Source organism: Podarcis tiliguerta, assembly GCF_965153285.1.
Source record: "Podarcis tiliguerta genome assembly, chromosome: 5".
Lineage (NCBI taxonomy): Eukaryota > Metazoa > Chordata > Lepidosauria > Squamata > Lacertidae > Podarcis > Podarcis tiliguerta.
The window spans coordinates 21723749-21739664 of NC_139538.1; the positions used below are offsets into that span (position 1 = coordinate 21723749).

General features: G+C 45.3%; 1 protein-coding gene across 16 annotated transcripts in view; it reads left to right on the forward strand.

The window, feature by feature from the left end:
- PLCH1 (phospholipase C eta 1) overlaps positions 1-15916 on the forward strand; it is a 140160-nt gene that overhangs the window by 39213 nt on the left and 85031 nt on the right. Inside the window, exons 1-2 of one of the 16 annotated variants that reach the window (XM_083442552.1) lie at positions 10780-10896; positions 13020-13158. The exons of 14 other annotated variants lie outside the window; for them this stretch is intronic. In XM_083442552.1, the coding sequence (XP_083298678.1) occupies positions 13149-13158 (10 nt within the window). In that variant the 5' untranslated portion in view covers positions 10780-10896; positions 13020-13148. Of the gene's footprint in view, positions 1-10776; positions 10897-13019; positions 13159-15916 lie in introns of those variants that run through there. One more of the 16 variants, XM_083442538.1, reaches the window with a different exon arrangement.

The following is a 15916-nucleotide window of genomic DNA, read 5'->3' on the forward strand; positions in this document are numbered from 1 at the left end:
AACAACAACAACAATAATAATATATTTATACTCTGCCCATCTGGCTGAGTTTCCCCAACCACTCTGGACAGCTTCCAATCAAGTGTTAAAAACAATACAGCATTAAATATTTAAAACTTCCCTAAACACGGACGGCCTTCAGATGTCTTTTAAAGATAAAATAGGTGCTTATTTCCTTGACATCTGACGGGAGGCCGTTCCACAGGGTGGGTGCCACTGCCGAGAAGGCCCTCTGCCTGGTTCCCTGTAACCTCACTTCTTGCAGTGAGGGAACCTTCAGAAGGCCCTTGGTGCTGGATCTCAGTGTCTGGGCTGAACGATGGGGGTGGAGACACTCCTTCAGGTCTCCACATAAAATGCAATGTCAGAAATAAAAGGAGCAATAAAAGTACAAGTAAAAATTGCACAGCTCCTAGCACAGCACGTTACAATTGCTGCAACAGGCAGAAGAATCCTTAAGTGGCATAGCTGTCAACTTTCCCCTTTTCTTGTGAGGAATCCTATTCAGAATAAGGGCATTTCCCTTTAAAAAAGGGAAAAGTTGACAGCTATGTTAAGTGGTCCGCCAAAACCTTCAGCAATTTTCAGTGCGTCCCTGGGGGAAAATAAAGTTTGGGAATCAGCTGCCCTAGGAAATACCTTTTGATTTTGGAAAGTAATTTGAGGTAGCACTTCCTGGCGGGTCACGCTTCTGGCATGCTGTTTAGAGCACTGGCCAAATACACAGAGGGTTTAGTTTATCTAGAGTTCCAGGAACTGTGTTTATATTTTTGGAGATCTCCCGTGTTTTGTATACAGAGCTTGGAGATTAATTTCATGCATATGCTGGAGCAGAAATGGGCGGTGTGCCAGTCCATCTGCCGTATGCGCAGTGTTTTATAAGGTAATGGATATGTGAATAAGAGTTTAATAATTGACAAGGATTAGCTTTGTAAAGGGCAGCTTTGCTAAAGTCCTTAAAGTAGCAGAGGGAGGGAGAGAGACCTAATTGGTTCGGCCTCAGCAGTTACTTTTTTACACGTACCAGACTCTGGCGGCTCAAAAAAAATGCGTGCCTCCTGATAAAAACGCTTCAGACAAACATTTTATGTCACAGTTGATTTACAGGTAATCTTTTAGCCACTTTTCTCTTGGGGAACTGTGAAATAACGGCCTACCCACATACCTTCAATATGATTTACGTGTCTCTGATTAACATACCGTATTTTTTGCTGTATAAGACTCACTTTTTCCCTCCTAAAAAGTAAAGGAAAATGTGTGTGCGTCTTATGGAGCGAATGCAGGCTGCGCAACTATCCTAGAAGCCAGAACAGCAAGAGGGATTGCTGCTTTCACTGCGCAGAGATCCCTCTTGCTGTTCTGGCTTCTGAGATTCAGATTTTTTTTTTCTTGTTTTCCTCCTCCAAAACCTAGGTGCGTCTTGTGGTCTGGTGTGTCTTACAGAGTGAAAAATACGGTAGCCTGTCTTCTCGCTACGGGAAGGTGTTTGCCTGTCAAAGACTAGGGCATGTTCCCTCAATCCCTCGTGATTTGCCCAACCACGGACCTGCCCCCTGTGCTTTTCATTGATGCCACTCACATAACTTACGTTATACTTTTAATGCAGTGAGATGAACAAGCGATGTTCCCCCCTTGGTGATGCCTGTTCAGCCGCATATATATAGTATCTATAAATCTGCACAAGTCTTGAACGCATCATAAATCACAGGGCTGGAGCCCCTGCCAGAGCTGTGTGAAAAGGAGGCTAATGGGAATTGTAGTCAAAAACATGTGAAAGCTGCTGTAGATGGTTTTGGATGGAGCCCAAGTAATGGGGCACTTTGGACAAGTTTAAAACACCCTTGGCTATGGAAATCCCTATAAGGGAGAGCCTGCTGAGTCAGCCCAATGGCTCATCTAATACACCATCCTGTTCTCACAGTGGTCCTCTCAATGCCTGTGGGGACCCACAAGAAGGACCTGAAATACCACACAGGCTCTCAAAAACCCATGCCTGAGCATTGCTCAGACTTGCCTACTTAGAAGTGGCCTCTAATTAAAGTTTGGGCGCGGGTGGTGCTGTGGTCTAAACCACTGAGCCTCTTGGGCTTGCTGATCAGAAGGTCGGCAGTTTGAATCCCCATGGTGGGGTGAGCTCCCGTTGCTCTGTCCCTGATCCTGCCAACCTAGCAGTTCGAAAGCATGCCAGTGCAAGTAGATAAATAGGTACTGCTGTGGCGGGAAGGTAAATGGCGTTTCCGTGCGCTCTGGTTTCCGTCACAGTGTTCTGTTGCACTAGATGCGGTTTAGTCATGCTGGCCACATGACCCAGAAAGCTGTCTGTGGACAAATACTGGCTTCCTCGGCCTGAAAGCGAGATGAGCGTCACAACCCCATAGTCACCTTTGACTATGACCAGACTTAGCTGTCCAGGGGTCCTTTACTTTTTAAAGGAGGGGAAGAAATTGCTGCAGATTGTCTTCTGTCTTGATTTTGTACTGTGGTTGCCATCTGCGTCGGGCAGAGGGTGTTTTTATACCTTGAGAGTGAACAACACAGCAGTATTTCTGTATTTCAAGTAGTACAATCTAATGTGCCATTCCAATGGGACCAATAGAAAGCTTGTTAATGAAGCTGTTTCTGTTGATCTTGTCACTTTCGTTCTATGTGCTTATTGCTAGCTCCCCCCCCCTTACTGTGATTTCCTCCCCTATGAGTGTATATTGCTTATTTAAAGCATCCTTATGTGCGGTTTTTTGTGGGACTTGGGTGAGGGAAGATTGCGACTGCAAGCAACAGGCCCTGCTTTCTGCTTTGGCCTGATGTCCAGAGGTTTTGCTGAATGTGTGCATAGAGGACCAGGCACATAGATGAGCAATGGATGAACAGGGCACCAGAAAAATACATGTGCCAGTTATACAATTCCTGTATATGTGGCGAGGTCACTGTAGAAGCAGAAATCAGGTGTGTAGACAGTAGAAATGTCAGCAGAATGGTTGCACACAAACAGAGAGAGCGGGGGGAGAGATGTAGGGAAGAACATCTGCACATGGCTCATGAAGCAAGGATTCACTTATTGCTTTGTCAACGCAACAAACTTTCTCCCTCCCAGGCTGTCATAACATAGTTGGTTTTCAATGTCAGGATATAAACAAAGGAAAGGTCAGTGTTTAAAAGGGGATGATAATTGCCTGATGGAGCAGTCAGCTGCACCAAATGTGATCCAAAGTGCCCAATAAGCCATAAGATCGTTTTTCAGCACAGTTCTTGTCATTTAGGATAACAAGGGAGTGCTCACAGGTCTCTCCCTCATCAGAGACATACATGAACTCAGCTTGTGCCAGGAAAGCTGCCCCTGATCACTGCAAAATGCTTGTGTCTCTCATGCTTTTTTTGGCAATGAATGAAGGCTTTGGCATGCTTGACCTGCAAATTCTGTGATTTTACTGATGGGGATCATGCAGACATTACACTGCTGGTCTCTTAACTGCATGTGTAGTGGTGCAAACATTGCAAATGCTAGCATAAAGAGGCCCTTTAAGTATTGACTGCTCATGGGACCCAAAGAATGCGCATCCGATACTGCCCAGAAAAAAAAAGGTTCTTTTAAACTGCAGTAATGCATCTATGTTGGAAGCAGTATCACCTACAATTTAAAGCTACAGGGCTTAATTTCTGCCAGGATTCAGCATGGATTCACGCATATATGTCAGGGGGAGGGATCTGGTCCCACCTGATCTGTATCTCCCCCATGAACCATGGGGCTACCAACCTCTCAATCACCCCTGATGTCACAATGATGCCAGGTAACTTGTTCTTGCTTACACAAATGATCAGCAGATTAACAGTGTTTGCAATGCATCACATGTGAGCTATGCAAACTTCAACAATCAATTTTGGTTTGTATCCAGTGTGGCGATACGTTAAAGCCACTTTAACGGCTACTAGTTGGCTGGGAATGTTTTTCACCAGTGAAACATCGTTGCGCAAAATAAATGCGCAAGCAGGCTGCTGGTAATGTTGTTTCACAATAGGTTGCACAATCTGTTGAACAAGTTTCCGGTAGCACAGTTGGATTCCTCTGTTGTGCAGCATTGAAACCCAGCAATCCCCTAGTGCAAGAGCCCTTGTGCAAGCAGGCAGAGGATGCACCCCTATGGGTTATATTGCACTGGTTACTTTTCTACAGCATGGGTAGGCAATCCAAGGCCTGGGGACCGGATCCGGCCCAATCACCTTCTAAATCTGGCCCATGGATGCTCCAGGAATCAGCGTGTTTTTACATGAGTAGAATGTGTCCTTTTATTTAAAATGCATCTCTGGGTTATTTGGGGGGCATAGGAATTCGTTCATTCCCTCCCCCCCAATATAGTCTGCCCCCCCACAAGGTCTGAGGGACATTGGACCGGCCCCCTGCTGAAAAAGTTTGCTGACCCCTGTTCTAAAGCAACATACAGTGAAACAAAATTAAAACAAACATCTGTTGAGGACAAATAAGTTACCATGTCAATGCCTGAGAAAGTAACAAATGCCTCAGAGTGTGTGCAAAGTGCCCTCACTCTTGTTCCCGAGAAGCCAAAACAGGTTAAATGCATGTCTACAATGAAGGGACAGGACTTCAAGGTCAGAAGCTGTAATTTCCATGTAGTTATGTGCAGTAGTCTTACTACTTTTACACCAAAACACCACTGGAGGGTAGTGGTTGGCCATTCAGTGACAGAAGTGGGAAAGAGGTCATAAGAGGTCATGGCGGGGGGGGGGGGGAGGGGGAGGGGAAGTCCTGTTCACCCATGGTCTGCATTTTGCCTCTGGTTTGGCAGAACCCCTGAGTTTAAAAACCTCTTGATGTAATAATCTCCTCCTGTTCCTTTCCTTTTGACTGGCAATAAATCTAGGCTGGTGTCTTGGAGGCTGTTATTAATGCTGCTTAATGAATCTGCAACTTTGAGCACCTCTGTGCCTTTAAGGTCGGACTTTAAAAAGCAGGCCCGTAATTCAGCAATCCCCTTTAATAGTACTTAATTTTCTATGAGCCTTTTGGTACTCGGGGAAGGACCATAACTCAGTGCTAGAGCATCTGCTTTGCACACAGAAAATCCCAAATCCAATTCCTGGCATATCCAGGAAGAGCTGGGATAGATCCCCATCTGAAACCCCAAAGAGCCGCTGCCAATCAGTGTTGACATTACTGAGCTCAATGGACCAGTGGTCTGACTCAGAATAACACAACTTCCTATGCTCCACACCCTCTTGTGCTCATGTTGTTGTTGTTTAGTCGTTTAGTCGTGTCCGACTCTCCGTGACCCCCATGGACCAGAGCACGCCAGGCACTCCTGTCTTCCACTGCCTCCCGTAATTTGGTCAAACTCATGCTGGTAGCTTCGAGAACACTGTCCAGCCATCTCGCCCTCTGTCGTCCCCTTCTCCTTGTGCCCTCAATCTTTCCCAACATCAGGATCTTTTCCAGGGAGTCTTCTCTTCTCATGAAGTGGCCAAAGTATTGGAGCCTCAGCTTCAGGATCTGTCCTTTCAGTGAGCACTCAGGGCTGATTTCCTTAAGAATGGATTTGATCTTCTTGCAGTCCATGGGACTCTCAAGAGTTTCCTCCAGCACCATAATTCAAAAGCATCAATTCTTCGGAGATCAGCCTTCTTTATGGTCCAGCTCTCACTTCCATACATCACTACTGGGAAAACCATAGCTTTAACTATATAGGCCTTTGTTGGCAAGGTGATGTTGTGCTCATATCCTTCTACTAAAGGCTTATCAACACTTACCTTTCCTGTGCTCTTTCTAGGCATGGTCTGCGATTTATTGCCTTGTGTCCAAGCACCCCCCCCAATTCCGGAGCATTCCCAGCAAAAACCTGCTCTTTAAAGCTCAATCAGAGCAAACATCAAACCGTTTAAAACCCAAATTGACGTTTGCTGCTGTTCCGCTTTAAAGAGTGGGTTTTCGTGGGGAAAGCTCGGGGCAAAACAAAACCAAATGCTCAGACATGGAGCGTTAAACCGCAGACCTGTGCCTGAAAATTGCGGGCCAAAAGTTAAGTGTGGATTAGTCCTAAATTAGTTCCCATTCCCCTCCCCCCCAATGCTCTAGCCCCTCTCACTTCCCCTCTTGTCTCCCCTGCAACAATCTCTAGTATTGTAAACTCCTTGGGGCAGAGATGTGCCTTCTCTTTCTTTGCTCAAGTCCATGTTCATGGATGGAGGCACTTAAAGAACAGCAACTTTGGCTTTGCTAACATAATAGGTAGAAATGGGAGCTTCCTGTTGGGCTTCTCTCAATCTCACGGTCATTTCTTCCTTTACTGCTTTGGCCGTCTTGGGGATTCTGGAAAAACGACTGTGGAAAAGAGCTGAGAGGCAAATTTCCAGAGTCCCAGGACATTAAGGAGATATTGAAATCTGCCTAACATATACTTCCAGGGAACAACCGTTAATTCACTCTTTCTTTCATTGGCAGTATGAAATATTTTTAAAACCCTACAAGTACGTGTAAGAAATATTTTTGTATGAAAATGAGATTAAATGCAAGTGATGCATTAATACCAGCCTTCCCCAATGCGATGCCTTCCAGATGTTGTCAGACTCTAGCTCCCATGATCCCTGACTGCTGGACATTTTGGTGGGGCTGATGAGATTTGAAATTGGCAGACTAGATTAGGGCATTTTTGGGAATTGCCTCTCCAGTGACAGTGAGCTTGGTGAATTCATCTACCACCATAATCCACATCGTTTTTGTTAAGAGCTGCTTTCTGTGCTTCTCACAGACTAATTGACCGCTTGAGGACATACTCTTGCCTTTACATGTTCTCCTCTTGAATGTGCTTATCTGAAAGGCTGCTGTGTCTTCTCCCATCGGAGCAAGAGGATTTTTCCATAGCCTCCCCAGTATCTGTTAGGAGGAGGGAGATGCCACCTCAGCATCACCCACTCAGAAGGAGCTGGATGATGGGCAGCACTTAACACACTGCTCTGTCTTTTCTCATGATTCACGCAAACTTTTCAGGTATGTTGTTGTTTAGTCGTTTAGTTGTGTCCGACTCTTCGTGACCCCATGCACCAGAGCACACCAGGCACTCCTGTCTTCCACTGCCTCCCACAGTTTGCTCAAACTCATGCTGGTAGCTTTGAGAACACTGTCCAACCATCTCATCCTCTGTCATCCCCTTCTCCTTGTGCCCTCCATCTTTCCCAACATCAGGGTCTTTTCCAGGGAGTCTTCTCTTCTCATGAGGTGGCCAAAGTATTGGAGCCTCAGCTTCACGATCTGTCCTTCTAGTGAGCACTCAGGGCTGATTTCCTTAAGAATGGATAGGTTTGATCTTCTTGCAGTCCATGGGACTCTCAAGAGTCTCCTCCAGCACCATAATTCAAAAGCATCAATTCTTCGGCTATCAGCCTTCTTTATGGTCCAGCTCTCACAGGTATAGTTGCCTTCAATTTCAGGCACTGAGTGAATCTGCAGGGAGAGATGGAGACTGTGGGCTGAATCCAACCAAGGCAGGGTTTAAATTACCGTCTTTGAGCATAGCAAAAAGTTTGTGTGTGTGTGGTGAACAGTGTTAGAAATTCAGATACATAAACTAGAGGCCAAATGGCTCTTAAATCAAGGTTGCAGTTGCCAAAACTGAATGTCTAGTTGCCATGGGGGGGCAAGAAAGCTCTAAACTCTTATTTTTCAAATGATGGACTGGTTGATTCTCAGTTAAACATCTGGCTAGTTCAGATGACAACCTTGAGCTAGATCATGGGTAGGCAAACTAAGGCCCGGGGGCCAGATCCGGCCCAATCACCTTCTAAATTGTGCTTTTACAAGAGTAAAATGTGTCCTTTTATTTAAAACGCATCTCTGGGTTATTTGTCCGGCCCCCGACAAGGTCTGAGGGACAGTGGACCGGCCCCCTGCTGAAAAAGTTTGCTGACCCCTGAGCTAGATTAAGAGCTCTGAGAACTTAAAGAAGAAAAGCCACTTGATCCAGGGACAGTCCACACATATATTGCCCTGTTCTGACCTCTTTTTCTTAATGGCGACTGCTCCTGCTCAGGCTGCAAAGAAAAAGCACTTTGGTTCCAGAAATTCATTTTCCGATTGTGCAGCTAAAATGTAACTGATAGAATTCTACAGTTCAGGTCCAAGGATCTCTAGATGGTGGAGATGTCAGGTGCCATTCTGGTACCCAGCCATCTTCACTTGGTCACAAGTGGCTGAAAGCCAATGCCTGGCTGATTTCACACACTATTGGAGGGTTCATGGCTTGTGCCCCCCCCCCCAGCTATTCACATCAGCATGGCTTCATTAGTGTCAAATTTATCTCTGTTTCTAAACACGCTGGAGGTGTTGATAAGGGTGGGGATGTGTTCAGCTTCATTCACACTTACTGGAAGCAGCAGGGGAAGTTCTCTCTCTCTCTCTCTCTCTCTCTCTCTCTCTCTCTCCCCCCCCCCCCCCCCGTGGCTTCTTTCCACTTAATCTAGTAACCCAGGAATGGAAGGAACCTCATGGTAGGGACAGGACGACTTGGAAGGAGCTTCAGAGACTGGTATGGAGGGATGCCACTTCTGTAAATCTTTCCATATAATTCCACCCTTCATACATCGATTCTCCATTCTCTCTTTTTTTAATATATAAATTTTTATTAGTTTTTTAACATATCATTTTCAACAGTAATTAAACATACTTTTACATCTTATACAGGTTTCTTTGACTTCCATCAATCACATCTGAAAATTTTCCAATCTAATCACTTAGTATACATTTCTTACTTTCCCTATTACATTTAAATCTCATAACTAATATCTCTCTTCTTTTTCAACTTTGCAACGTTTCATCGATTTCTCCTTACAAAACTTCTTGTAGCCCTACTAACATAATTTGTTGATTACAGTTGCTCTTCAAATAATTCGTATGCTTCTCCCAGTCTTCTGTGAATCTCTGGTCCCGCAGGTTTCGAATCCTTCCTGTCATTTTATCCAATTCTGCGTAGTCCATTCATTTTATCTGCCATTCTTCTTTCGTCGGAATTTCTTCTTGCTTCCATTTCTGGGCTAAAAATACTCTTGCCACTGTTGTTGATGATTCTCCATTCTCATGGTACCGAAACAGCATGAGAAGGAGAATTCACTACTGTGTCACTACTGGGAAATGCAGCTTGATTCACATAGTGCTTGGGGTAACTTTATTGGGACAGGGTGTGCTGGTCCCAGGGGTTACCGTGCAGTGAGGTCCATGTCCAGTCCAGGGTCGAGGTTGTGGTGTGTAGGCTGTCTGTCAAGGCTGAAGCTGGGTCCAAGGTAAGGAGTCGGGCGAGGTCAGGGACTCTGGCAGAAGAGCAGGACAGGGTGCTGGCAGGAACAGGCTACCAACAATGTTGCTCCCACAACCTGGGACTGGGGCTGGCTGGCTTTTATCTGCCCCGAGGCATAGGGCGGCCCCGGTCCACAGGTGTCTCGCCTCTCCTGCCCTGAGCCTCTGCAACTCAGGAGAGGCTGGAGGGTTACCGGACCCAGAGACAACCTCCTCCTCCCCTGACGGGGCTGAGAGTGGAGCACCTGCAGGCAATGGGTCCTCCATCACCTCAGGGGCCAGAGCAGACTCAGCTGGTGCCTGCACCTGAGGATCCAGCACAGGTGAGGACCCTTCAGGCTCAGGCCCCAGCCCCGGCTCAGCTGGTTCTGGAGGCGGGGACTCCTGTGCAGGTTGGGATTCCTCTGGTTCAGCCTCTGAGTCCGAATCCCAGGCCATCACACAGGGTGGGCTATAGATGTATAATTAAAGCATGTACTTGCTGAAAACAAGGGCTCCGCATCTTCCATAAAAGTGAACTTGAATGTTAATAATAATAAATAATAATAATAATAATAATAATAATAATAAACCTTTATTGTCACTACACCACCTGTGTGCAGTGAAATTAAACGAGCCCCGCCCCCATACACTCAGTCTTGTACGCACTCTGTGTGCTTGTCGGAATTCAATTGCACCACTATTTTTTTCCCCATTCAGCAGCCCAACAGCCCATGGATAAAAACTGTTCTTTAACCTGTTGGTGCGGCTGACTATACTTCTGTATCTCCTGCCTGAAGGTAGGAGATTAAAGAGGTGCTGGCTGGGGTGTGAGTTGTCCCTAAGAAATTTCCTCACTCTCTTGAGGCAACGGTCTCCCGCGATGTCATCTAGCGAACTCAGGGGACAGCCCATGATAACATGCGCTGTATTCACCACCCTCTGTAGGGACTCCTTGTCCGTGGCTGTCAAACCAGTGTACCACACTGTAATATGTAATATTACTGTAATATGTAATATAAAATGAAAGGACACTTTCTGTTGTGGACCGGTAGAAGGAGATCATCAATTTTTGTTTGACATTGTTCTTTCGCAAGACCCTGAGGAAATGGAGCCTCTGTTGGGCCTTCCTAACTGCCTGGGTTGTATTGATTTTCCAAGTGAGGTCTTCACTAAGGTAGACAGGAATTTAAAGGAAGATACTCTCTCCACACAGCACCCCCTGATATACAACGGGGCTAGTTCCCCTCTCTTCCTCCAAAAGTCCAACACCATCTCCTTTGTCTTACTGATATTTAGGTGAAAGTTGTTCTCCAGGCACCATGTCTAGACTTTTTGAACCTCCTCCCTATACGCTGATTCATCTTCACATGCAGGTGAATGGATGGGATCGCAAGACATTTGTGCCTTTCCTTCTTATAAGACGGGGAAAGGGTTCGTCATAATATATGCAGAAATCTGCAGCTTTTCCTAGTAACTTGCATCACTCTGGCTGGCTTTCCTGCTTACACAGTGGCTCTCTCAGACCCTGCATGAGCTGGAAGTGGAACAGATCCCGTGTGCTCTAAGAGAGACCTAGAGAGACTTTTAGTACGTGAGTCAGTATCCAGCGCCGAACCTATTAGGCAAGTAGATATATCTCCTCTTTTTATATTTTGCCCTTCAGGGTTCCTTCATGGGGAATCTGTGCCTGACAAATCGAGAGCTGCCTTTATAGTTCAAAATCCTGTGCGCTCTTGAGTTAGCCTGGAGGGAACAACAGAGGTTGGTGCAGGAAAATCCAGTGCCTTTTGCTGCTGTCGTTAGATCTAAATCATTTTGGGAGGGAGGCAGAGCAGAAGAGAATATATTTAAGATGTAAAAAATAAATAAATGATTTTATGCTATGGATCTGGGTGTTTTCATAGTGTACCCCTGGGCATAATTAGACATGAAATCAGAAGGTGCTTTTTATCTGCTCTGGTGGCTGAGATAGTTATCTCACAAATTAACCCTTCTTGGAGGTCGACAGCCCCTTGCTGCTATGTAGGAGGAGCATTTGCCCTGAAGAGGTAGAGAGTGATTAATGCATATTTTTTTATTAGCAAGGCTCAGCAGGAGGATCTTTTGATGTCCAACACTGATTGCTTAATAACAAATTACTCTCCTTTTCTTGACCTCTGGAGAAGGTTTCACACCGGGGTTGAAGATGATTGTTTTACCACACATTCTTCCAAAATTGCGGGATGATACCCTGACTTGTTTGCATGCATCTGGAGAAGGACCCTGAGAGTATTTCTTGTGCTGTGATCCTGTAGATGCATGACTTCTGGAGCCACATGGGCAGAGTCTGTTGTGTGTTCCCTTCCTATTCATTCATCACTATGAGGGAGGACAGTGACTAGGTTTGGAGCACTCATGCAATTTGCCCTGTACTCAATTTTTACTTCATTCTTGCAGGCTCCCCTGCAACACCGGCTCTCACAGCAGAAAAGCTGCTCAACGGCTCTTTATTCTGCTTTCCTGACATTTCCTCACTTGTTAATTTCTGTGCTTTCGTGTGATCTTTCATACAACGTAAAAAACCACTTCTAGAAATCCAGTGGAACATGGCAGAAGTTTAGCATTGATTTCCAGGAAATATTTATTTGCAGCCCCGTTAACTCAGAAAACCATAGGAGCACTGCGTTGCAGTTTCATGTGATGACATTTTGGGGCAGTATCACAGCATACAGCTCTTTCCCGCTGTTTAAATTTGAGTGCAACGTGGCGCTGTATTGATCAGAAAGCCAAACGCAACAGGCACTGCAGTGTAGTAAAAGGAACGTTAGGAATCTGGACTGATGTGTTGGCATTAGAACCACTAAAACTAACGCAAGAAGCCCCATGTTTGAATTCAGCTTCTGAAGACAGTCAGAACCTCTTGGGCTTGCGGAAGGTTGGTGGTTCGAATCCCCGCAATGCAGTGAGCTCCCGTTGCTTTGTCCCAGCTTCTGCCAACCTAGCAGTTCGAAAGCACACCAGTGCAAGTAGATAAAGAGGCACCACTGTAGCGGGAAGGTAAATGGCATTTCCGTGCGCTCTGGTTTCCGTCATGGTGTTCCGTTGCACCAGTAGCAGTTTAGTCATGCTGGCCACATGACCCGGAAATCTGTCTGTGGACAAATACTGGCTCCCTTGGCCTGAAAGCGAGATGAGCGCAGCAACCCCCTAGTTGCCTTTGACTGGACTTAACTGTCCAGGGGTCCTTTACCTTTTACCTTACCCACCTCCTGAGTCAGATTCCAGGCCCCTGGTGCACACTTGCCTGCGTCCTTCCCACCCTCAACATCTGTCTTGATCAGAGGCAGTTCTTCCCATTTACAGTTACCATTTGGAAAATGGCCCTCTGTATTTGGCCTTGGTTTTGAGACGAGGCTGCCTTGTCCCTATGAATATTGAGCCTCCAGTCCTGCTGTAGGGCTTCCCTTAGGCATCTAGTTAGTAACTGGGAGAATAGGATGATGGGCCGGAGGGAACTTCTGTTGTGATTCAGAGGAGATGCTCTTATGTCCTTGTTAGAAGCACATTTCCTCTGTGTTTATTTCACATCATTTTCCATTCTTTCAAATCGAGTGAAAACCAAATAATTGCGATTTTTTTGTAGATGGAATTCTTAGGTGTATCTTAGCATAAAATTTGAGTCTTTGTTGTTCTGGAGATATTAAGGAGAATGTGTGGCTCTGTTCTGCCCAATGGTTTGGTAAGCAAGTCTGCTCCTGCCTTCCAGCATTCTAGTCTAGCTGCTCTGAAGTGTAATTGAAGAAGGAGAGCGATTGCTTGTTCCTAATTGAGAAGAACCGTAGCAGGAAGCTATGTGGTGTTCGATAGCAATCCTCTAGACTAACAATATCTGCACATGATTAAAGGTAAGACCCTTTTCGACGTACTGATTTCTGGATTCATCTGAATTTAATTGCAAGCCTCTTTCACAGGTGCATGTTGTATCTGTTACAATGGCACCCTTGTGGTCTGGATTTTGTGAATTAATCTGCACCATAGACTGTTTTTGCTTTGCAAAAGAGGCTTTTGTTCTTTGCAGTTTTAAAGATTTTCTGACCAGCATTATCTCTAAAGCAAAAGAATATATTATCAGAAAAAGCAAATGCTCATAGCAGCCTTCCAAAACTTGTCACACCTCCATATGTTTCGCACTACAATTCCCATCGTCCACAGACAGCACAGCCGCCTGGAAGTTGCTGAATCAACTCTAGTCCATATTAGATTGTATTAGAATGGCAGACACAAAAGACAGGGCCTATTTTGTGGTGATCCTGTGGAAAGACCCCCTTAGGTCAATACATAAGGCTCCGTAATGACTTTTAAAATTAAAGACTTAAAAAGAAATCCAAACTGCTTTTGTGTCAATATTTGTGTTGGTACTTTTCTCCTGGTGGTTTTAAAATGTGCTCTTTATGCTCTCTATTTTCACACTTGTATTATTTTAGTCAGCTTGTTACTGGTTCTTCCTGCTGCTGTGATGATTTTTATATGAGTTATATAGTGTCTCAGATGTTTATATTTTTTGTGATTTGTAATGTTATCAGTTGTTAACTATTTTTAATGTGGCCATCTGTCATGGATGCTTTAGCTGAGATTGCCACATTGCAGAGGGTTAGACTGGATGACTCTAGGGGTCCTATCTAATTCCACAATTCTATGATTCTATGATTGAGATCTGCCTTGGAAGGACAATCCTCAAAGGCAGCTTACAAATATGGAAAATTAAAAAATCATAAATGAATTAGCTTCAGCCATCAAGGTCACTGTGGATGGGTCAGGGATGGTGGAATCTGTAGCTGAAGGGCATCTGCAGAACTGCCATATTGTTTGCCCTTGGCTTAGGCTTTTAGAATCCTGGACCAGATTGAAACGTCACACACACTTTTCTTTCAGTGGTACAAAGGCTTTCTATCGAAAAGCTGTTCCCCCTCGTAGTAGTGATGATTAAGCTGTGTAAACTCATTAGGCATGTTTAATTAATAAAACTTATGTTCTGCGTGGTATAATGAAGTGGCAGAATATTTGCAACAGTTTTTGGCAATTAGCCTAATTTAGAGTTAAGTGGTTACTTCTTTTTCTTCAGTGCTTGATTTTTTTTTTTAAAAAAAAGGCTTACTACCAATGTGGCTTTGAATAAAAAAATTCCCTCGCTTTCACGGTCTCATCACAACTGTCATGGTTGCAATGTCTAGTTGTTCACAAAAATGGCACTGCAAAAGGAGCAAAAGTGTGTGGGGGGGGTGTGGTTTAAAATTTAAGCTACTGGATGAGGCCCGCTAGTCTATTATCCTGTTGTCATAGTGGCCAATCAGATGCTTACCTTGGTTCTCAAACTTAATCCTTTCCGGAAATCCATTCCAAAACCAAGGCGTGCTTTCCCATAGAAAGTAATGCAAAATGGATTAATCCATTCCAGACTTTTAAAAGCAACCCCTGAAACAGCAATTTAACATGAATATTACTATCTAATTAGACCATTGATCCATAAAATGAAAGCAATAAACAATGTACTGCAGTCACACAATCAATCAATCAATCAATCAGTAGTTGAACTGGGTTCCACACAGTCACAAAAACAAAAATGCAAAATAAATAGCAAAAAACAGACAGACCTCAGCGTAATACTCAAAACGAAAGTGTGGCACTCAAATCGGAAGCGTAACACTCAAAACGGAGCATGTTCGGCTTCCGAAAAAAGTTTGCAAACCGGAACACTTACTTCCGGGTTTGCAGTGTTTGGGTTCCAAGTTGTTTGGGTGGGCAACGTCAGACCTGGGGGCCAAATATGGCCCTTCAAGCCCCTCTCTCTGCCCCCCTGGGCCCTCAATAGGCAGGTCCCTTCCCTATCCACACCCCCACTTGCCCTGCTTGGTATCCTCCTTGAGTGCTTTTTCCCAGTGGCGTAGCGTGGGTTGTCAGCACCCGGGGCAAGGCAAGTAATTTGCGCCCCCCCGCTGCACTGTCCCTCCCCCAGATAGTCCCTCGCTCTTTCTCCGCACCGCACCGCACGCCTGGCACCCTCCCCTCCACAGTGGGCGGCGACCCGGCGGCTCGGATCGGATTCGCACAGCCAGCAACTGCAGTGAGAGAGAGTGAGTGAGCCAGGTAGGGGCAGAGAGCTGCGAGTGCGAGCGCCCCCCCCCCTATGTTGCGGCCGGTGCGGCCGGCCCCCCCTTCACCCCCCACACTACGCCACTGCTTTTACCTGGCCTTTGAACTCTGATAATGCTTCCTGCTTGCCTAAAAGGAGAATAGAACCATGTGTGTATGTAGGAATTTAGACTATTGTACAAAGTTGGAAGCTACATTAATTGCTCCATCCACCTTCACATCTGGCCCTGCGTACTGTTAGCACATGGCCCCCAGAAGATCTCTCCGAAGGGAATCAGTGTTTGAAACTCAGATGTATAAGCTAGGCGCCAAATAGCTCCTTAAACCATGGTTGCGGTTGCCAAAACGGAATGTCTAGTTGCCATTTTGGAACAAGACAGCTCTGAAGTTTTATTTTTCAAATGATGGACTGATTGATTCTTAAACATCTGGCTAGTTCAGGAACAACTGTGAGCTAAGTTAAGGATGTTGAGAACTGAAAGGAAGAATAGTCTCTTGATCCAGGGACAGTCC